The sequence below is a fragment of the Peromyscus californicus genome, unplaced genomic scaffold, assembly GCF_007827085.1.
Source record: "Peromyscus californicus insignis strain IS unplaced genomic scaffold, ASM782708v3 Scaffold_13__1_contigs__length_99412109, whole genome shotgun sequence".
Classification (NCBI taxonomy): Eukaryota; Metazoa; Chordata; class Mammalia; order Rodentia; family Cricetidae; genus Peromyscus; species Peromyscus californicus.
The window spans coordinates 45,144,613-45,169,655 of NW_026294424.1; the positions used below are offsets into that span (position 1 = coordinate 45,144,613).

General features: G+C 39.1%; 1 protein-coding gene across 1 annotated transcript in view; it reads left to right on the forward strand.

Annotated features, from left to right (window-relative positions):
• Positions 1-25,043, forward strand: part of LOC128108875 (cytosolic beta-glucosidase) — a 134,002-nt gene that overhangs the window by 31,470 nt on the left and 77,489 nt on the right. The window contains exon 2 of the mRNA XM_052735893.1: positions 18,665-18,892. Coding sequence (XP_052591853.1) covers positions 18,665-18,892 — 228 coding nt within the window. The remainder of the gene's footprint in view (positions 1-18,664; positions 18,893-25,043) is intronic.

The window sequence follows — 25,043 nt, forward strand, 5'->3', positions numbered from 1 at the left end:
AACTACAAACTGCTCAGGACAATTTTGAGATAACTAGCTAAGATGATTCAGCCTTACGAACTATTCAAGCAAGGGCTTGAGATAAGCCCTGCACTTTTGCATTATGTAGAGACTAAACAACAAATGATACAGCTACCTCTCTTAGGACTTTACAATTAACCCAATTTTTTTTTTCAGGATCCCCTAAAGATGTCTTTACCCACAAACAGCAGGTAGCAATTTTAAGAACATAATTCCCCCATTCCCAAGAAGTGACTGGGTGATTTATGGTCTTTCAATGGGTTTTGGGTAATCTAAATGAATGAGATTAGATTTAAGGTTCTTGTTTGAAAAAAAAAAAGATATAGAAATGATAGAATAAAGGGTAGATTACTGAATCTACTCTGAAAAGAAAAAAGAGAGGATATAAACATGATATAGATAAAAAGGTAGATTACTGAATCTGCTTTTAAAAGGCAACTACTCGTTTTAAATATTTTACATTGGACTGGATTTTTGTATATTGTATACAAGTTATATATATTGACACAAATTTGAGATTGATTTTGTTAGAAAATGCTGTATGTATATTTCTAATCTTGTTCAGGATATTGTACCTATACAGTTCATTTAACAATGTAATACAATTTGTTAATTCTTGAATGTTATTATTACCAACTATTATAATATAAAGAAATGAAAATTTGTAGTTAGACATTACAATGGAACTTGTAGTCACATTAGGTATGTTTTCAAGGTCAAGCAGAGATACATTTTTAGATAGACAGGTCATCTTCAAACCCTTCAGAGATCTATAGCATATGGCATTTAAGAAGTTTTAATAACATAGATTTTTTTCTTTTTTTATGACTGTGAGACATGTCTGCTCCTGACAGCACCAATCTATTTCAGAGAAGGTATGGGCATTGAAGAAAATACATATGGAGTTAATTTTCATTGTGGCAAAAGTTAGCTGCTGGGCAACAAAGTGCCCTTGCATCAACTGCTGACAGTATGCTATCCAAAATGGACAAACAGGACATAAAACAAAGGACTACTGATCCTTGTCAAGATAAGTGTAGTTGCAGCTTTGGCAACAGGCATCCTCTGAGGCCAGGACAATATAGCTCCATCACTGAAGTGGCTTTACAATCCAGAAAAGTTACAGTGCCCCTTGCTTTGAAGTCACCTGAATAGGCAATGGGCCTATGGCTCCTAGAGTGCAGTGGAACAATAGCTGAAACAGTTATTCTGGAAGGAGTAACTAGGCTAACAGAGTCTAACCTCTCAATGGCAGACTGTCATTTAATAAAGGAGATGAAGCCACCCATAAACCAAGAAGAATGGGAAGCTAAATTCCAAAAATATCAGCAAATTCCAGAATTTAAAATCCTGAATCATGACAGGACACTGGCAGAATTCAAGCTTATCTGGTACATGGAATACTCACACCAAATGTGAGGTCGAACTGTAGGCCTTGGTACATCCTATTTCACAAATGAGTCTGTCAGATATGCTAAGCCGGTAGGCTGAAGATGATGCCCCAATGTGCAGAGAAACCTTGGGTGACTGTCCAGGAAGCTGGCTGTTTCTGTCATAACTAATGTTTTTTGGAAGTCACTTGTTGGCATTTCCTGTTTTACTAGGTAATATTATTTTCTTCTTGGGTTTCTGAGGGAGTTGAAGATTAGCTAGCTGTAGTTACAGGTTTCCTTGTTAAGAAATTCAGAAAAGAAACTCACTAAGAGGTGTTAAGTATATAAGTTTGAAAGACATCATAAAATAGTTTTCTGTTGGCAATATAAGTTAGGACAGAAAGTGAATTAGGTGCATTTTGGACTCACCAAAATAGGATAGATAATGGAATATTTTCTCTGAATTTGTCAAATGGAAATGTACTAAACAATGTTGATGTATTTATTGTTTGTATATATTATATATAGTTACTGTACTTAATGTATATAGTTTTTCTTATATTAGTTATAACTTTTAATTCTTTTATTTTTTATTAGACAAAAAATGAGAAATGTGATGGTATTTTATTTGTGCTGAAATGTGGTGGCATTTTATTTGTGCTTTAATACATAAAGTTTGCCTGGAGATCAGATGCAATAGCAAGCCATTTTTAGTAAACAAAGAAGTCAGGCAGTGGTAGCACATTAACTTAATCCTATCACTTAGCAGGCAGGATCTCTGTGTGTTCAAGGTCACACGAGGGAACAGAGCCAAGCATGGTGACACACACTTTTAATCCCAGTAACAATCATAGGTCTGTACAGACAGATAGACAGACAAAAAGTGACAGAGCTGTGTAGGAAGAGAAAGTGAGTTAGCTGGGCTAAGAGAGCCAATGAGAGAAAAGAACAGAAAAGGCATATAAAGGTGAATATATGGTGACATATATAGATCTATTTGCAATCTTCTACATGTTGACATCCAGTTATGCCAGCACCATTTGTTGAAGATGCTTTCTTTTTTCCATTGTATAGTTTTGGCTTCTTTGTCAAAAATCAGGTGTCCTTACATGTTCGGATTAATGTCAGGGTCTTCAGTTTGGTTCCATTGGTCCACATGTTGGTTTTTATGCCAGTAACAAGCTATTTTTATTACTGTAGCTCTATAGTAGAGTTTGAAGTCAGGGATCATGATGCCTCCAGAGGTTGTTTTATTGTATGGATTCTTTTGGCTATCCTGGGTTTTTTGTTTTTCCATATGAAGTTGAGTATTGTTCTTTCCAGTTTTGTGAAGAATTGTGTTGGGATTTTGATGGGGATTGCACTGAATCTGCAGATTGCCATTTTTACTATGTTAATCCTACCTATCCATGAGCATGGGAGATCTTTCCATTTTCTGATATCTTCTTCAATTTCTTTCTTCAGGGACTTAAAGTTCTTGTTATACAGGTCCTTCGCTTGCTTTGTTAGAGTTACCCCAAGGTACTTTATATTATTTGTGGCTATTATAAAGGGTGATGTTTCTCTGATTTCATTCTCAGCCCATTTGTCATTTGTATATAGGAGGGATACTGACTTTTTTGAGTTAATCTTGTATTCTGCCACATTACTGAAGGTGTTTATAAGCTGTAAGAGTTCCTTGGCTGAATTTTTGGGGTCACTTATATATACTATCATGTCATCTGCAAATAGTGAAAGTTTAACTTCTTCCTTTCCAATTTGTATCCCCTTGATCTCCTTTTGTTGTCTTATTGCTCTGGCTAGAACTTCAAGTACTATATTAAATAAGTATAGGGAGAGTGGACAGCCTTGTCATGTTCCTAATTTTAGTGGAATCGCTTTGAGTTTCTCTCCATTTGATTTGATGTTGTCTGTTGGCTTGCTGTAAATTGCCTTTATTATGTTTAGGTATGTTGCCTGTATTCCTGATCTCTCCAAGACCTTTATAATGAAGGGATGTTGGATCTTGTCAAAGGCTTTTTCAGCATCCAATGAAATGATCATGTGTTTTTTTTTCTTTCTGTTTGTTTATGTGGTGTATTACATTGACAGACTTTCGTATGTTGAACCAACCTTGCATCTCTGGGATGAAGCCTACTTGATCATGGTGGATAATTATTTTGATGTGTTCTTGGAGTCTGCTTTCCAATATTTTATTGAGTATTTTTGCATCAATGTTCATGAGGGAGATTGGTCTGTAATTCTCTTTCTTTGTTTCATCTTTGGCTTGGGTATCAGAGTAACTGTAGCCTCATAGAATGAGTTTGGTAACGTTCCTTCTGTTTCTATTGTGTGGAACAATTTAAAGAGTATTGGCATTAACTCTTCTTTGAAGATCTGGTAGAATTCTTCAAGGAAAGAGATACCATGATAAATGAAGACTCTATGGGAATAGGAAGAAGCAGAGTGCTAGAGAGGTCCCCAGAAATCCACAAAGATGACTCCACTATAGACTACTGGCAATGGTCGAGAGGGTGCCTGAGCTGACCTGCTCTGGTGATCAGATGGCCGAATACTCTAACTGTCATGATAGAACTCTCATCCAGTGACTGATGGCAGCAGATGCAGAAATCAGCGGCCAGGTTCCAGTCAGAGCTCCAGGAGTCCAATTGATGAGAGAGAGGAGGGATTATATGAGCAAGAGACATCGAGATCATGATTGGTAAAAGCACAGAGACAACTAACCAAACTAGTGGAGACACATGAACTGTGAACCAATAGCTGAGGAGCCCCCATGGAACAGGACTAGGCCCTCTGGATAAGTGAGACAGTTGTTTAGCTTGAACTGTTTAGGAGGCCCTCAGGTAGTGGGACGGGGACTTGTCCTTGGTGCATGAGCCGACTTTTTGGAACCTAGTGCCTATGCTGAGATACTTTGCTCAGCTTCTGTGCAGGGAGGAGGGGCTTGGACCTGCCTCAACTGAATGTACCAGGCTCTGCTGACTCCCCAGGGGAGATCTTGCCTTGGAGGAGGTGGGAATGGGGGGTGGGTTGGAGGGGAAGCCTGGGGGTGGGAGAAGGGAGGACAGGAGAATCCTTGGCTGATATGTAAAACAATTAGAAAATCTCTTAATAAAAAAAAGAAAAGAAAAGATGAGTATACAATTAGAAACTCTCTTTGGAAGCTACAGAGTTGGTGAGATGACGTTGGCTGGTAGCTTTCCCTATTTTCCTGATCTCTCTAAGGCTTTAACCCAAATTTCTGGCTCCGAGTTTTTTATTTATTAAGACCAAATAGAAATTCATCTACAGTGGTGGGCACATCTAACAGGTCTGGTTGGTCACCAAGGCATCCAGGAATGCTATCCATGACTCTTGTAGCTTAGTGAAAGGATGTTCCATAAAGGACTAGACAGATGTTCTGAGTCTGTCCTTAAGGGAGGCAGGCCACAATAATGTACAGCTGCAGTGGCAGGCATACAACAGTTCACAAACACATGGCAATTATATACTGCCTCCCTTCATGTTAATTTATTGACTTCAGTCATACATCTAGTAAATTCGCTTTGCCAATTAGGAAGAGCAGGCATGATGGACATTCTCATTTTGTAGATGAGGAAACTGAGATAAAGGAGATTGAATGAATTTCCTAGGGTTATAGAGATAGTAATCCATAGACTTAATATACAGAAAATATTAACCGAAAAGACACAGAGAGGGCTTTGCTCAGTCATAGATGGCTTAGAAGATTTGCTAGCTCCATGAATGTTTCCAAGTCCTTGAACTCAAGGAAACCCTTGGTTCCTCATATTTAAAAAAAGGAATGGAATCATTATTAGTTATAAAGCTTGCAAATTGCTTAGAAAAGTGCATGCCTATTATGAGTATCAATAAGTGAAATATGCTACCATTATCTTGGTGTTTTCCCCACTTCACTCTTCCATCCTTCCAACTGTATCTATCATTAGTATAGCAGCAATCAGAAGCTGAAGCCAGCACCGTGGAAAGCAGCGTCTTAATGGATGGAAAGAAAAATGGTGGGTTCTTTGCAAAGACATAGAGAAAAGTCTCTAACTACATAAGATGATCCCATACATAAATGACTGAACATATAGACTTAATTGAAACTTAAAAGAATAATTATGGGCGATCAGCACAAACAGAAGCAGTTAAGACAAAGAGCTGCATATATTATACAGTACTAATGAAGATAATGAAGGAGCCACAGAAGTCTTTGGAGTTAAGACATTCAGCCATCAGCAAACAAACAACACAAGCACAGAGGTGGGGGCCAGAAGTTTAAGTCTAGAATCAGGTTTGAAACATTTCCTCTCACTACTTATCCTCCTAAGAATTTATTACTCGTCTGAATTATTGAATTAGCTGCTGTGATTGTTAATCTTGATTCCAACCCGAGGGATGCAGAATCACCACCATGATCATGCTTGGTCTTTTATAAGGATCTCCAAATAGGATTTCTGTGTCAAGCCTAAATCTGCAATGATCTTGTCTCAAGAGAAGCAGCCCAATAGCACCTACAAAAAAATCTTAAAAAATTGAGACAACAAAGAAACCCCCAGAGGGGAAGGGCAAGTGACAACCCATGGAGAGATTGGCATGATCAGAAGGGAAGAGCTGTAAGCAGCATATAAAAGTTAGGGAAGTGACGTGGATAGAGCCTTCATGATTGCAGAAGATGCCAACCCTGCCACCACCTCTATCTCAGACTTCTGGTTGTGTGAACAGTGGGAATATAAATTTCAATTGTTTTAAACAACAAACTTGGTCATGATTTGTTACATTGGATCCAAAAAACCAAATATAAAATCTATTTGCCATCTTGGGACAGGTGCTGTGACATCATGACACTTGCTTCATTACCTCAGCCCATTCTGAGATATGAAATGAACACACAACCTCTCCTTATCCAGGTTCTGTGCCTACAGGGGTCCTGACTCAGCTGCAACTTCTCTCCACTTCCTCTTCCAGCCCTTGTCTTTGCCTTTACCGCCTTTTCTTTTATTGGTTCTGGATTCACTTGTCACAAGTCCAGGCTCCCACCTGTCCCTTCCCTTAAATTGGAGAATGCACAGCACAGCTCCAGGTGGTATATTTGAACTCTAGATTTGCTTGTGATTGCTCCCATAGCAAAATTCCATAGACAGGGAGCCATCAGCCACAGCCGTTTGCTTCCTTGTTCTTCTAGGGGCTAAAGGTCCAAGATGAAGGTGGTGTTGGCAGGTTTGCTTTTCCCGAGGCTTACTGCTTGGCTGGCAGATGGTCTCCTCCACACTGTCCTCACACAACCTTTTCCCACTCCGACTACCTTTTTAAACTAATTAACTCCTTCTGAGCCTTAACTTTACATAAAGGCATATTTTAAACTATGGAGGCTTAGGATTTCAACACACACATTTTTGGAAGAATACTATTTGGGTGTATAAATGCTGCCTTCTTAGGTAGAGGGTTTGAAACTACCTTCCTGACTTCTTCTGGACACTGGATTCATGCCATGCTGACATGACTACATCAACTTTTCCTTCAAGAGAACTGTCTCCCAAACATCATTAGCATTCTCCAGTTTTGACATGCTTGTAATCAGTCCAGGAACTGGGAACCCTCTTTTTGAGTGTTTGCAAACAACTGGGTCTAGCATCACAAACAATGTTTTCACGTTGGTGCTGTTGACTTTGCATTTGGTCATCTGCTCCATGGGAAGGGGATTACTTACATCCATGTTTCTCAACAAAATATTTAGTAATTCTTAGTATCATTCCTCGTCTTACTTCTTTTTTTTTTTACTTATCTCAGTTCAATAAAAGAGTTATCTATTTAAAAGTATCATGTAGGTATTTTAAGTAGAACAATGAAGGGTTAAGACAAGAGAGGAATAAAGTGCATTAAACCAAATGAGTTATACTTCCTTTAATTTGGTAGCCTACAAATAACTCATGAATCTCTGAACTCAAAAATACCCATCTTAATTTCATCAATTTTACTGATAGTTTTTAATTTTTTAAAAAGAGACAACATTGCAAATAGAATTCAGTTACAGATGTGTATATATCTGCGCGCGCGCGCGCGCGCGCGTGTGTGTGTGTGTGTGTGTGTGTGTGTGTGTGTGTGTGTGTGTGTCTTGGGCACACAGAAGGGGAATGACAGATTTTACATGAATAGTTGAATAGTTACCTTATACAATTTTTGCTTGCAAAATACTTGAGAAGAGTTTGGGACATTGTATCTCATGAAGTAAGGCTGTAGAATTGTCTTGTTTTATAGGTGGCCACCTGTACCTTAGAGCTATAAGCTTAGGGACAAAACTGAACTGTACCCCTCCCCATCCATTAAGTTTCACAATGAAATGAAACATGAATGACTGAGCTTGAGTATTTCAGGAGCAAATTGATTTCTGTGCACAGGCCAGAGTCTGGTCTGGGGAAAACTGAAGACCTTCATTTCTTAGCAAATACACCTTGAGGGTACCACTTGTCTAGGACAAGTCCTGGTTGTGCGGTTTCTTGAAATACTGGGTTGATTGCACAATCATAGTATGGTGTCCTGGAATGTTGCTATCTCTCAATGTGTGAGACATGGACAAACCTTCTCATTCAAAATAGAGACTTCTAAAAGTCTGCATAGTGAGAAAAGTCTATCTGACTTATTTATTTTCATGTGCATGTACCGTATGTATGTAGTTTATGTGCACGTGTAGAAGTATGTATGCCTGTGTGTTCATGATTAGTGGGTCAGTGGAGGATGCTGGGTGTCCTGCTCTGTCACTCTCCACCTTATTCCCTTGAGACAAGGTCTCTCTCTAAACCTGAAGCATGTTTCATCTAGACTGGCTGGCGAGCCCACTTTTTTACATGGATCTAGGGATCCGAGCTCATGGCCTGATGCTTGTGTAGTAAGAGTACTTACCTACTCGTCATCTCCCCAGACCTTCTTTATTTAATATTGAGACAATGTCTTTCTCTGTAGTCCTGGCTGAAACTTGTACTCAGTGGTATAGTCTAAGATGGCCAGAAATCCTTGACATCCTCCTGCCTTCCCCTTCCAAGTACTGAGATTACAGGGATGAGTCGCCATGCCTGGCCAGAAAGTACATTTTAAAGCATATATCTCTCCATAGTGGTTAGTTTTCAAGTTTTTGCCTTTACTTAAGACAGTTTCAGTATACATTTGCCTTAAAAGCATTTTGTCTTAATTTCCTATTTAATGTAGGGTTTAGTTAGAACCTTAAAGAGTGTTCTGAGTGGATATATTGAAGAAGGTTCTATGCAGGCTTACTATTATTTTTTGTTTGTTTTCCTTCTCCATTTCCTTTATTCAGTTTTGTTTACTTGTCATGATCTGTGACTCTTACTTGAGAACGTTTTTTGTTGCATAACAGTTTAATTTCATGTGTATAAATTGCATGTGAGTACTCCCCCATATTCACGAGTGCATGCGTATACATGCACACACACATGTACAAATGCACACATGCATGTACACACCTATATACCACAGAGAATAACATAATCAAGTCTCTGTCAGTTTTTGTGAGACCCTCATGTGTGTCAGTAGAATTTTCAAAGTATCACTGTGTTTCAATACTCTATTATTAGATTCATAAAAGTTCTTGCCTCCTGAGTTGTTTTGAGGGACTATAGCTTATTCTTATGAAATATCACTGTATATCAAATGTAATGGCCTTTACATTTGTTGTTAGATATCCTTAATGTTGCTTAACCTGCTTTATTTTTGTTGGTATTTGTTACATTTTCTCTTAATGCTTACCTTTGTTAAAACCAATCTATTTATCAAAATGATAGTTTTTTCACTACCATTGTTTAATAGAATGTTTTGTTTCTCTGGAACATTCTCTCTTATGTTCTCAAATGCCATAGATTGTTTTATTTTTTCATTTGTATTTTCCTATCTGGAGAGGTGTTCCCCTGTGGAGGTGCTGTTGGCACCATACCCGGCTATACTCAGGTTTACGGTACCTGCTTCATTTTGGCAGGTCTCTTTATTGACTCTCCCACTAAATATTGATAGCACCACAGTTGTTGGGGAACCCAGACGTTCCTTTGTGCATTTCGCTTTGCCTACCTAGGGTGTCATATCATGTTGAACTACAAACAGTGCTCATCAATTGAACCCCATTCTTCTAGTTTGTCCTCTTTAACCCTTTGTTTTTATCTCTGTAATGTCTGTACATAGTACTGCATGGTGCAGTGAGGACTGGATACCGCTCAACAAGACAAAGTGTTTCATTCCATTTCTCTATAGTTTTTATTTGTGGCCTAAGGCCTATGCATTTTAATTTTTTCATTGCTTGTTTTAGTAGTATTTATATCTGTTTGTAAATGGCATACATTTATGACTATTATTTAACTTTCTGTTGACTGTACAACATTAACTGATTATCCAAGATAAGTTTTTGTTTTCTAGTTTGTTTGCAAACTGACTATATTACATTCACAAAGCCAACATCTCTGTTTTTTTCTAATTTGGTTAAAGAACAAATTTTGTCTAAATTATTGCTTCATTTTTATATTTCACTGTGCAAGCTGAGTAACCAATGCTCTATGGTTACATTTTTAAAATAGGGTTTGCTTTGTCTGAGAGTTGATACTTCTCTGTTGTCACTGTTAGCTTCCTTTTGTGTAATCCTTTCAGTAATTCATTTCCACCCTACCTGACAGAAATGCTGATGGCATCTCAATATTTTCAAACACATTACATACTTTATCAATTCATTTTTTATGTTGCTCTTGGAAACATTCCTTCTAGAACCTTCCATCCTCTTATAATATGATAAAGAAGTGAGCCCTGTGTGGTATGGTGATTGACCCTGTGACTCTGAACGCAGAGTCCTTCTGGGTCAGCTTGGGTTGCAAGTTCTGCTTTTAGATCAAGCAATGATTAATGACTCCTGCCATGAAGTTTCACACAAAATAGCTATGCCTAATATACTTAAAGGATGCTATTTTTAAAATTAAACATTTTTTTCACAACTGAATAACTTGTGGTGGCAATCAGTTGGATTTTCAGGCATATTTAATCTTTACATTAAATCATAACTTGCTTACAAATATGAAGATGACTTTTGCACATTCTTGAATCAATAAAGCAGTAAACATCAACATCCATATTTTGTGTAAAGTTTGGTACATGGAAAGCATTTTACCTAGCACATGGTATTACCATATATCATCCTTTTTACAGGATGGACAGATGAATCAGGAAAATGTGAACCCTGCCTGGACTAGATTTCAAAGCACAGGAGGCAATAAAATAATAAAAATATATATATAATATATAATAAAAAAATAAAATAACTCTGGTCCTATGTGTTGTTTGTATCCTAGGTATCTAGAGCAGGGCATAATTATGGGAAGAAAGGAGTATTCCTGAGGAGAGTGGTAAAATAAGGCCACTTTTGGGTGTTGGGGGAAGGATGATGCACTTGTACACACATCTGCATCTCATTTATTTTTTACTTGAGATCATTTCCTTTGTGCATAGGACAGAGGCTTACATACGTCTTTGACTTCCCAAAGGATGTTGTTGTAGCAATAATAACAGCAATGTGGTGCCATCTATTATTATTTCCTTTTTTTTGTTTTGTTTTTTGAGACAGGGTTTCTTTGTGTAGTTTTGAAGCCTTTCCTGGATCTTGCTCTGTAGACCAGGCTGGCCTTGAACTCACAGAGAACCACCTGCCTCTGCCTCCCAAGTGCTGGAATTAAAGGCATGCACCACCACTGCCCAGCCCTATAATCACTTCTTATAAGTCAGGAAGCCTCACAATACCAACCACCCTAGCCAAACCATGCATTCTTGATTATACAGATATATGCAACTATTGCTGATTAGAACATTTTCTATATGTACACTATGGTATAAAAAGCGTGTTGCTGTGGAACAATCTTTGTACGTTGTAAATATGTTATTAGCTCTCATTGTTAATAAAAAGTTGACTGGCTAATAGCTGGGCAGGAAGAGATTGGATGAGACAGCCTGAGACAAAGATAATGCTGGGATAAAGGAGTAGCCAGTCAGCTGAAGAACAAGTGGGACATATAAAATGGGATAGAAGTATTCTGCTACTGACTGGGGATGGAACTGGGGGTTTGGATTTGAAGGACAGGGGGTAGCATGAAGATCTAAAGCTTGCCTACCTGCTTTCTGCCCACTTGCTTCTCTGGGAGGCTTGGCTGGCAGGTGATCTCTTACATAGGAAACAAACAAACAACAACAACAACAATAAACCTTACTAAATATATGTTTTCTCTTTTAGGAAGAAACTATTAGCATATTTTGCCTACTTTTCTAGTTTGCCTCAGTTTTTAAAAAATATTCAAATATAATTGTGGACTTGCCATTTGGGGGCACTGCTATTTTTTACTTAGGTACTTTTGAAATTTATTTTTATTTTATTTTGGTTTTTAGAGACAGGGTTTCACTGTGTAGTCCTGGCTCTCTTGGCACTCAGTTTATAGAACAGGCTGGCCTCAAACTCAGAGATCTACCTGCCTCTGCTTCCCAGGTGCTGGGATTAAAGGTGTGCGTCATCACCACCTGGCAGTATTTTGATTAGGTGCATTTACGTTTATCATTGTTATATTCTCTGGATAAACTAAGCTTTATAATATAAAGAACCGACATTATACCTGGTGATTTTTGCCTGGAAATCTACATTGATATTAATATAGTGATTCTTGTTTTCAGTTTAATGGTAATATTGTATGATATCTCTATCACACCACTTTAATTATTCTTTCACATTTCTCTTTAAAGTGAATTAATTTCCCATGACTAATCTAAAGTTGTGTTTTACAGTTTCATTCAACATGATAATTTCTGTCTTTCAAGTAGGTTGTTTAGATTCATTTATATTTAATAATATTATTGACATGAGTAGAGAGAGACTGACTGAACATCTATGTTTTAAGATGTCCCAAACCAAAGGGTCTCCTAGCTATATTTATTTAAAAGTTTAAACTTAAAGATCTGAATTACAGAACACCAATATCAGAGCCATAGATTTCCTTAGGTTTGCATATTTAACATTTGATTATTTTTTTGTAAATTTTTAAAATTTACTTTTGTTATTGAAAATAGATTTTTTTTTTTGTCAAGTAATATATCCTGGTTATGGGTTCCCGTCCCTCTACTCCTCCCACTTCCTCCTTGCCCCCCATGCCATCTGGATCAACTCTCTTTCTGTCTCTCATTAGAAAAAAAAATAGGCAGCCAGGGACCATGTTAACGCAAGAGGCCTGTGTGGCCATCTGAAGCCATGAAGATGTTCATGGTCCACACTGCCACCAAGGGCCATGTTTTGGTCTGTGGTTCTACTGCAGCCAGAGGCTGTGTTGATATCTGAGGCCTGTATTACCACCAAAAGCCAAGCAGATGTCTGTGGTCTGTGCTGCCCCCTGAAACCATGTTGATGTCCTAGGGTCATACTGCCACTGGAGGCCATGTTGATGCCCATGGTCTGTGCTGCCGCCTGAATGTCTGTGGGCCATCTTACTATTTGCTTTTTACTTCTCCCATCTGTCTTTTATTTTCTTCCTATTTTTTGAGTATTTTTAGGTTACGTTTTACGATTTCATTTCATATTCTTTGCAGGTATATTAGCTATAATTTCTTATTTTGTTACTTTAGTATTTCCTTTAGGGATTTTTACAGTACATATCTTTTGTCCTGTCACCATTAAATGATATTATACCACTTCATATATAATCCAAACTTCTTAACTACAGTCAGTTCCTATTTCTCCTTTTCATGCTAATGTTGAAATACCATTCACACTTATATATGTTAAAACCCTCACAAAAGCCCGGGTCATTATTCACTCAGCCTCTAAATCACCCTTCTCACTTTGTGTTCTCACTTCCTGTGAGATTCATAATGCATTTAAAATATATTTCCTCATTTAATCCAAGAGTTATAGGTATTTAGAATATGGTTCAGAATATATGTTCCACATGGTAATGTTAGTCTTCTTCACTAAAGGACAGGCACAGTTTCAGACCAGACATACTGCAATTAGGAGAAACTGAATTATTAAAATCACCCAATCAGCAGCATTTGTGTTGGAGCTGTGTTGGAGTAAGTGCTGCCTGCTCTCTGTTCCTGACAAAGTTTCCACTGTAATTGTTAATTCTCAATTCAAAGCTTCATTTCTCATAGATGTATCATACATTTTGATATGTCTCATCTGAGTAATATATAGAGAATGAGCTGGTCCTCTTCAGGATCTTTTTGTCTGTCTATGTGATTATCAAAGCTTCTTTAAGTCATGTTAGATGGATCATGTATCAAAAATATACCTTTTAGCCTTTATACATGGAGTAGTGGGGCATGGTGTATTCCATCTTCATGATTCTGAAAGATTATGGCTAAGATCAGTATGGTCTAGTGAAAGACCTGGACCTCAAAGATCCAGATACAAATGGCACTCTTACTACTAATGATGGTGAACTTAAGAAAATATCAGTGATGGGAGCCCAACCTTTATTGGTCCATAACAAATCCTACTGTTATGATTCATGAGCTGTTGGTTAAACACAGCCAATACTAAAAATAAAATTACATAAACTCATAAGTATGTAATTCATAGTAAAGTTAAGCTGGTAAACACAAAATCATAACTTACATTTTATTATTACATATGCTGTGTATATTTTGTGTCTTCCTGTGCATGGAGAAGTTTAAGGTGTATGCTACTGCTCATTTTTTCCCAACTCTGCATTGCATAATACCCCATAGCTTGAAACTGGCCACAGTGCAGGTATTTACACCAGAGGTATAGGCATCTGCTAAAACTCAGTGTCTTATTTGTCTTTTTGTTTATGGTACAGGCCTAAGATCAGTGATAGAGAAAATGTTAGCAATGCAGCTGGAAGTCAAATCTTTCCTATCTGTGGCTGGTACATTGTGAGTAGCACAGAACACTGAGGAAATAGTCTGCTGTATAAAATGCTTATCTAACTCAGTAAAGAAATACTGGTGTCACGAGCAAACGAGTCAAGTTCTGAAACTTTTTTCTTTTTATTTTGTCTGTTCCTTTAACTTAAAATATCAATCAACAGTCATGAGAGAACTCACAACCTTGTCAGGTTGCAACCATAGAATGACTATAGATATAAGAATTTGACAAAATGAAAATGTTCTATCAAAATCAATTGGTGACCGGAAACTTACTGCAAGGGGCATTGTGTATTATTATTTGTGAAGTGTATTCATATATGATATACTTCCACATATTTATAAACATAGCCAACAACAAAGTATTAGCCAGCACTTACACTGCTTAAATTCTCTCAGATTAAGACTCTTCATTTAAGCTTTTGTAGAGCAAAGGATATGGTCAACAAGGCAAAGCGACAGCCTAGAGAATGGGAAAAGATCTTCACCAACCCCACATCTGACAGAGGACTGATATCCAGAATATATAAGGAACTCAAGAAATTAGACATCAAAATGCCCAACAGTCCAATTAAGAAATGGGCTATAGAACTAAACAGAGAATTCTCAACAGAGGAAACTCAAATGGCCGAAAGACATTTAAGGAATTGCTCAACATCCCTAATCATCAGGGAAATGCAAATCAAAACAACTCTGAGATACCACCTTACACCTGTCAGAATGGTTAAGATCAAAAACACTGAAGACACCTTATGCTGGAGAGGATGTGGAGCTAGGGGAACTCTCCTCCACTGCTGGTGGGAATGCAAGCTTGTACAACCACTTTGGAAATCAATATGGCACTTTCTTAGAATATTGGGAATCCATCTCCCCCAAGATCCAGCTATACCACTCTTGGGCATATACCCAAGGAACGCTCAACCACACCATAAGAGCACTTGTTCAGCTATGTTCATATCAGCATTGTTTGTAATAGCCAGAACATGGAAACAACCTAGATGCCCTTCAACTGAAGAATGGATAAACAAAATGTGGTACATATACACAATGGAATACTACTTAGCAGAGAAAAACAATGACATCATGAGGTTTGCAGACAAATGGATGGATCTAGAAAAAAATCATCCTGAATGAGGTAACCCAGACTCAGAAAGACAAACATGGTATGTACTCACTCATAGCAGGATACTAGACATGAAACAAGGATGACTTGTCTGCTACTCACATCACCAGGGAGGCTACCTGGAAAACAGGACCCCAAGAAAGACACAGGGATCGCCCAATGACAGAGAAATGGAATGAGATCTACATGAACAGCCTGGACATGAGTGGGGGTAGTGTAAGGCGAGGGTTGAGGAAAAGAGAGCTTGAGGGAGCGGGAGATCCCAGCTGGATCAACAACAGAGAGGGAGAACAAGGAATAGGAGACCATGGTAAATGAAGACCACATGAGAATAGGAAGAAGCAAAGTGCTAGAGAGGCCCACAGAAATCCACAAAGATACCCCCACAACAGACTTCTGGCAATGGTCGAGAGACAGCCCGAACTGACCTACTCTGGTGATGGGATGGCCAAACACCCTAATTGTTGTGCTAGAAACCTCATCCAACTACTGAGGGATCTGGATGCAGAGATCCATGACTAGGCCCTGGGTGGATCTCTGGGAGTATAATTAGTGAGAATGAGGAGGGTTTATATGAGCGAGAATTGTTGAGACCAAGGTTGGATAAAGCACAGGGACAAATAGCCAAATGAATGGAAACACATGAACTATGAACCAATGGCTGAGGGGTCCCCACTGGATCAGGCCCTCTGAATGGGTGAGACAGTTGATTGGCTTGATCTGTTTGGGAGGCATCCAGGCAGTGGGACCGGGTCCTGTGCTCATAGCATGAGTTGGCTGTTTGAAACCTGGGGCCTATGCAGGATTGTTTGGCTCGGCCTGGGAGGAGGCGACTAGACCTACCTGGACTGAGTCTACCAGGTTGACCTCAGTCTGTGGGGAAGGCTTTGCCCTGGAGGAGATGGGAATGGGGGGGCCTTGGGGGGAAGGTGAGGGGGATGGGAGGGGGGAGAACAAGGGAATCCATGGCTGATATGTAGAACTGAATTGTATTGCAAAATAAATAAAAAAAAAGGGGGGGGGGAAGACTCTTCATTTATTAGTCCAAGTGGTCTATCCATAAGAATGATACTGGAAATTTATGTTTTCATTTTTGTGACTATTCCACCAGTAGCCTTTTATCATTCTCTCTAAGCCCACAGACAGACATGACAGAGGTGGCAATGGCATCTCTGTGTAGGTATTAGTACCCTACCTTGATATGTACAATCACTTTTGCTTATGTCAGACTCCCCCCTTTAGTGATTCTTCCATCTCCTCTTAGTTACCTCCCATCATTTCTTTTATTACCAATGCCCTCCTTTTAACAAGCTGGAGACTACAGTTGATTCTGTTACAGCTAGTCACATGTGAGTCCATAGATTCCCAGTGAGGACCAGAGGGTCCTTGCTGTGGAATGTCGTTCTGTATGCTGTGAATATGTGTTGCTCTGATTGGCTGCTAAATAAAACGCTGATTGGCCAGTAGCCAGGCAGAAATTATAGGCAGGACAAGCAGACAAAGAGAATTCTGGGAAGAGGAAGGCTGAGTCAGAGTCACCAGCCAGACACAGAAGAAGCAAGATGGCAAGGCGGAACTGAGAAAAAGTGCCAAGCCTTGTGGCTAAAGATAGATAAGAATTATGGGTTAATTTAAATGTAAGAGCTAGTCAGTAATAAGCCTAAGCTAATGGCTGAGCAGTTATAATTAATATAAGCTTCTGAGTGATTTTCTTATAAGTGGCCACGGGTCTGTGGGGGCTTGGCGGGACCAGAGATACTTTCCGGCTACATTTGGCGTACCAATGTAGGGCTCTCGAATTTCCATAGGCCTAAAAGAGTTTAAAAGGAGCTTCTAAACACACAATAATGGAGCCCAAAACAGCTTTCTACTTCTTGTCTCATGTGGGTTGCGATATAGAGATGCCATCCCACCATCCAGGGAGCAACATGTAATAGCATTCAGGTAAAGTCATGGCACACGTGGTGACATATAGGATAATAGAAATGGGCTGAGTTTAGTTATAAGAGCTAGCTAGCAAGAAAATTGAGCCATAGGCCATGGCCATGCAATTTGTAATTGATATAAGCCTATGTGTGTTTACTTGGGTCTGAGAGGCTGCAGGACCAGGGGGAACACAGAAAAACTTCCAACTATAGGTCCTTGTCACTGCTTTTTGATTATACTCTTTTTTATAGAGACATTATAATGAAATATTTTAGGTTTGTAAGAGGGATTATAGATTATATAATAGACATCCATTCATATGTCTTCTGTCATGTTTAAGGAGAAACACATAGGGAATACCCTTGAAGATCCTTATATTTCTCTCTAATTCTACTTCCCCTTTCTCTCCACATCTAAGCACTAACCTAAATCCATCATTTCCAGATATACTCTAGACTCAGGCTTCATAGTTTGTTTTACATGCTTATACAAAACATAACAACCCTGTTATTTATATATATATATATATATATATATATATATATATATATTCAATATATTTCATACTTTAAATCAATTTTAAGTTTATAAAATTACCGAGCAGAAAGAAATCTCCTCTGACTTTACCTCACAATTGGAAAATAAATTTTCATTTGTCTTTCCTGAATTTCTGTGAAGGCCAGGGCTTTTATATTAGCAGTTTTACAACTGATAGTTGGAATTGGTAAGTTCCTCAACAATGTGCACAGCATAGTCCTCCTGAGAATCTCCTTCACTAGGCATAGTGCTTGATACAAAACATCTGTTGAATTAATAGAAGTACAAACAAACATATTTTAAATCCTAGTATCAACAGTGGAAGTTCTTTGTGTCTTTCCACAAATAACAGGCTGGACCATTAAAGACCTCTCTGTCAGAAATAAAGGAGAATGGGTTCAAGTGTAGGCAGCAGAGATAAGGTCAGTCACCACCAGGAGTAATGTTCTCAAAGCAGCAAAGCTTGCAACTCAAAGACATTCGTAAACTGGGGACTGCCTCTGTTTACCGGCTGAGAGAGCTTCAGATAATGAACCATGAAAGCCTGCTATGCAAGAGCACTATGCAATAAGTTTTCATTTGCTACTAGTCAGCTTTAGGGATCAAGGACAGTTAAACACATAACCCACTCATGCATGTTATTTTAAAGGCACATTTTAAAGTTATAAATATGGTACATTGAGTTAATGAGGTATGTTCTTTTGGTGACAAATATTTACATTCCACGTATGCCTCTTGGTGTCAAGACACCATTTCATTTTCTTTCTTTTCTCAGGAGGCTGGGATGCAGATGGAAGAGGCCCTTGTGTCTGGGACACATTCACCCATCAGGGAGGAGAGCGAGTTTTTGAGAACCAGACTGGTGATGTAGCTTGTGGCAGCTACACTCTGTGGGAAGAAGATTTGAAATGTATCAAACAGCTTGGATTGACTCATTACCGCTTCTCTCTTTCCTGGTCACGTCTGTTACCTGATGGGACGACAGGTTTCATCAACCAGAAAGGCAAGTGTTTCTTAAAAATAGAAGGTTGCAGCTTTAATTCAAGGTTACTGCTGCAGTCTGGCATAATTAATCCAGCATGCTCTTCTGCAGGGCAGCTTTGAAAATCACAAGTTTTCAGAGTGATTATAGGATAAAATTTTTGAAATGGGTTTGCATTAGCTTTCTCAATAATATTTTGGTTTGCCTGGGCTCTTGAACTGTTGGAGGAAGGAGGGGTATATTGGCAGGGAGAAGGCTGGAATAAGGGTTTTATTCATGTAAGATGTTACCTCAGTGAAGGTGAATTCCCCAAATCTGTTGTATTAAACTACTTTTGTAGTTGTGTCACCCATGAGGAATTATGAAAGCCCCAAAGAACCTGAAAGACTTAGGAGAATTTCAGCTGTGCTGAGCTCCCAATGACAGCAGAGGGCTTAGTCCCCTGCTCCCTGGAGCGCACTTAGTTGAGATGAAGTGTGAAGCATCCGGTGCATTATCACATTCTGTGTGTATTGGTTTCTCTTTGCATCACTCAGTGACTTAGTTTCTCCATGAGTAGAAAGGAATGCCACAAGAGTTTACACTTCAGAGAATTATTAAAGATTACATGGAATAATTTTGTGCTTCATATAGTACCTGGCCTATCATAGACATTTATTAAGTGCTAGCTATTCTTATAATGCATAAATAAAAGAAACATTGATTTCTGCATTGGATGCCTTACTTAGGCATTTTAACACCAATTTTCTCTCATTCTCAAACCAATAAGGAAGACACCATGATCATATTTTATAGATGTGGATGTCCAAGTCCACCTATTTGGCAAATAGATCTGAAATCTAAACTTATGATCTAGCTACATTTTGTATAAATAGACTTGGAATCTTGGCCTGGGGACCAAATCTGGCCCACCACCTGTTTTTGTAAATAAAGTTTTACTGGAGCACAGCCATGGCCATTCATTACACATCATCTATAGTTGCTTCCCCACTCCAACGGCAAAAGTGAGTAGTTGGGGTGGAGAGCATATGGCCTCCAAAGTCCAAAATATTAACGATCTGGTTCTTTGCAGGAAAAGTTTGCCAACCCCATATTCTATAGCATATGGCTCCTAAACACACACCCTTTATTATTACTTGGTCCTGGAAAAGAATTCACGCAACTCATAGAAGAGGAACTAGATCAAGCAAATGAGGTATGCTGAGTGTAAAACTTAGGGAGCAACCCATAAACACAGAATGGACAATTGCATGACCTGAGAGTGGCTCCTCTCCCTATGTCACCAAACTTTCCACACTATCAGAGCCTTCATAATGCCATGTGTAAGCTACATAAGTTAGTACATGCAACAACTCATTATGCTAGTTCCTGCCTGTGCTTGGGAATTTGCAGTGTTTGTCTCACACGAGACTGGCTATTTCCTCCTTGTGAAGTGTATCTACAACCACAGAGGCTTGTATGACACTATGGACTTTAGGGCTGGAGCTCCCCAAATAGGAACAACCCAAGATAAGGAGGCCTATTGCTGAATTCAGGAGACAGTAATCAAACTGAATGTAGAATTATGGCACATCATTGATTGTTTTCATTTCTGACTTTGAACAAGAGGTGATATGTTGGTCAGCTCAAAGGCGAACCCATATTTTTCTATCTTGCTCACCCAACATCTCTGCCTTCTTTTTTCTTTGGTACCATGATACCTCAGGCTCTGACAATTGACTCTGAGTGAGCTCAGTGTCTTGCTTCTTTCATCTCACTGGTTGCCAATTGCACTTGACTGTCTTTGTGCCTTTGCAGATGTTAGCCTTCTCTCTTGCTCAGCATCCTTCTAGCCCTCACCTGTTTATTATTTTCAACAAGGACTTTTTGGCACACATAGACAGATTTGCCTACCTTCTCCCTTTCTGTCCTCCAGTCTTTCCTGTAAATACAACCACGTCAACCTTCCTAAAACTTGGTCTAACTCATAGTAGGCTGGGTCATCTCCTGCTAAAACAGAGATTGAAAAACATTGTTTTCATCCTTTCAAGGCTCAGTAAGAAATTTTCTTCCTCCTGTATCATTCTAGGTTCTGTTTGACTTAGTTTTAACTCACTTCTGAAGCCTTCTAAGGTGCCATTTTCCCTGGTGTATTTGTGTGAAATCTCCCAAACACACAAGTTACCACCACTTATTAAACATAATACACACCTTTTACATTTGGAGGAATTTGCTCACACTCTTCTTCATGCTTAGAATGGCCTTTCTTTAACCCCCAATTACATCTGCTGAAGGCCTAACCTCCCATTCAGGCTGAGCATGAACGCTTTATTTGCTCTAAAATCTCCATCTGTTCCAAGCAGAAGATAATCTAATCTGTATTCTCTCTCTGTCTCTCTCTCTGTCTCTGTCTCTCTCTCTCTCCCTTTCTATCATCTATCAATCATATCTATCATCTATCTATCTATCTATCTATCTATCTATCTATCTATCTATCTATCTATCATATCTCTCTCTATCAATCATATCTCTCTATATATCATCATTTATCTATCTCTATTTATTATTTCTCTCTATCATCTATCTATCCTATCTATCTATCTATCTATCTATCTATCTATCTATCTATCTATCTATCTATGTATCAATCATCTACCATCTCAAAGCACATGCAAACTCATAGCACATGCAAATTTCTCATGCTCTTTACTATTACTGTTGAGAGCGCTTTGTATTTAATTCCACTCAGAGTATACTGAGTATGACTTATGCCTAAAAGACTGTGCTATGTACTCACAAACACAGATGGAAGGGAAACCCTTGAATTGCTTATATTGTGAAGGGCAGATAATTCTGTCTGAAGAGCTCTGAAATCTAGTCTACTGCCTTCCAGAGAAGGATGCTGTGGGATGTCCTGTATGCTGTGAATAAATGTTGCTATGACTGATTGATAAATAAAACACTGATTGGCCAGTAGCCAGGCAAGAAGGGTAGTGTAGGAGGGACAAGGAGAAAGGAGAATGCTGGGTGGAAGAAGGCTGGGGAGGCAGACGCTGCAAGCCGCCAAGAGGAGAAACATGATGTAAGATACTGGTAAGCCACGAGCCATGTGGCAAGGTATAGATTTATAGAAATGGGTTAATTTAAGATATAAGAACAGATAGCAAGAAGCCTGCCATGGCCATACAGTTTACAAGTAGTATAAGTCTCTGTGTGTTTACTTGGGGGACACGAGTGGGAGAGATTTGTCCCGATTGCCGGTACGCTGGGACACAGGAAAACTTCAGCTACAGAAGGATTCAGTAAATAGTTCCTTAATTTATTAAGGTCAGTAACAATCATAAAAACCACTGAGTACAGTGATGATCTCCTTTTATTGAGCAGGTAGTACATGTCAGTGTGCCAAACACAGCACTTGCTTTTGCAATTTTATGTTCCTATTAGGCCCATGCATGAGAGGCCTCCATAACATGGGCCATGGGCATAAGGCTGGGTTCAAAATTTCCAAGATGACAAATTTGGTTATTACTGAGTTCAGCTTATATCTGCCATCAAAATCCTAGTGCTCAGTATGGAGTGCACCAAAAACCATGCAAAACCACCTGAACTCTGCTGTAATTTTGCTCATCAAATAAGTAGAAGTTCCATGTTACCAAGACTCTTTCCATTGGTGGAGTTTCCAATGAGCTTCCACTGGGATGGTACAGAACAAAATGATAATAATCTTCAGAATTTTGACCACCACCAGGGTTATAAGATAGCCCTACCATTCCCTTTCTGAACCTCTAGGATCCTGAGGCTTCTTACTGAGGTCTTCTCTACAACTAAACAGGCATTCCAAGTGGAAGTGAATGTATGTGAATACTTCTTTCATTATCTTGGTTTATCATAGTTGATGAAGATATTCATATATTTTACTACAGAGAAAACTGACCCAGACCCACTGTGGGTTTTAACTTATTGTATGACACATGATCTGCTTTTTCTCTCCAAATTGCCCATATTCTGAAGATATTCTCTCTCTCTCTCTCTCTCTTTGTTTTTTTTTTCAAGACAGGGTTTCTCTGTGTAGCTTTGTGCCTTTCCTGGAACTCACTCTGTAGCCAAGGCTGGCCTCAAACTCACAGAGATCCACCTGCCTCTGCCTCCTGAATACTGGGATTAAAGGCGTGCACCACCATCGCCTGGCTGAAGATATTCTCTCTTAAGACTTACTTATTTATTTATTCTTTGTGTTGCACTGAGGCAAAAGTATGTGTATATGTACATTTGTTTACATGCTTGTAGAGTCCAGCAGACAGTCTTTGTTTGCCTTTTTTTAGGCTTATTACCCTCCACCTCCCTGTTTTTGAGAGAGGGTCCCCTTTTGGCTAGCAACTTGCCAAGTAGTCCAGGCTGGCTGGGCTAGCCAGTGAACTTCAGGGATCTTCCTGTCTCTGTCACATCAGCTCTGATATTATAAGCCTATTCCATCACACCCTACTTTTAAAACTATTGTTTCTGGGAACTGAACTCAGGTCCTCAGGCTTACAAGCCAAGCACTGTACAGGTTGAACAATCTCCTGCCTTTTACCAAGGTTTTTAGCTAAAGAAGTATGAAGCTGTACCAATATATCAAACATTGAGAGACAACTTAACACATACAGAAGTTTGTGGACACACTGTGAGTCAGTGATCCAAGAAGAGGGAGGCAGAGAAACTGGAACATTGACACAGAGGCACAAAGGTTGCTGGAGTCAGTTGAGTGACCTGGGGGTGGTGAGGACAGACTCTTGCCAAGCGCACTTGGTGATCACCTGGCCATCACACACAGCTCTTTTTGTGTTTGGCCTCAGACATAGCTGATGAATAATCTGAAGTTTCTTCTGAACAAGAAGGCACAGGAGGTGCTTACAGGAAGTGGGATTTCAGCAAGCAGCTGCTCATTCTTGTGCAGTGATCTGTTGAAGAGATTGGAATGGTTTAAACTCAGAAAGGCCATTGTGTGCCACCCCATTTAAACATTTTTCTCAAAGAACATGTAAAGATTAAAACAAAACAAAACAAAAGAAAACATTCTTACTGTTGTTGCCCAGGAACACAAGACACTCTCTCTGTCTCTGTCTCTCTCTGTCTCTGTCTCTGTGTCTGTCTCTGTGTCTTGCTCTGTCTCTGCCTCTGTCTCTCTCTGTCTCTCTCTCTGTCTTTCTCTGCCTCTCTGTCTCTCTGTCTCTGTCTCTCTCTCTATGTTTGACTACCCATTCCAAAGTTTGATTATGGGACATTTGGAACCTTGTAAAATTCTATGTTCTCAAACTGGGAGAATATTTTACAAAGATTCTAGCATAGCTTTTCTTTTTCAAATGTCAAGTTTTCAGGGTTTAACAAGAAAAGAATGAGTTGGCAACTGAAGTCACATAGCTCTGTATTTTTTAGCTGTCTAAGTGCATTTTCATATCTGCCACAAATGTAGGTTTTTATGGGATTGCTAGGAGACACAAGTCTCGGAAAGAAAGGAAAAAATGTGAATATACGTGCAGAAGTTCTTGTTCACTTAAGACATCAAGTGTAAGAGTACTTCGTAGGAATGGCTTACATAAGAAGACTAGCTCACAGCTACCTTCTGTTTTATGTTCAGCTTAACTGTCGCCTGAATAATGTTTCCTTACATGACAAACATATAATGTTTTGAATTTTAGACATCATGAAGACAATACCTTAGCTAGCAAGAGACACTTTACAGTAAGGACATGAAGATGAGATTATCTTGGATGATCTGTGTGGGACCACTGTAATCACATGGATTATTAAGAGAAGGAGGACATATTATTAGAGTCAGAGGGGATATGAGGACTGAAACAGATTGGAGAGGAGAGATGAGGTGAAGATGAAGAAAGGAAAAGGAACCGCAAAGAAGACTTGCAAGGGGACCCCTACCACCCAGAAAAGGCAAGAAGTTGGACTGCACATGAAAGCTTGCCAAAGGAAGGTGCTTTTATTGCTATCTTGTCCTAAACCTCTTGAAAACTATTTGGATTTCTGGCCTCCAGAGCCATAGACACTTTATGTGCAATTTGTTACAGCAGCAGCAGAGAACTAAAACAGTTCTTGGACCACCCAAGAAACTGGAGGTATGAGTCCAGAGGTGCCTGCCACTCAAAGAATATTAGCACATATCTGACAGAGGTTGGACATGTAATCAAAACAAATTCTA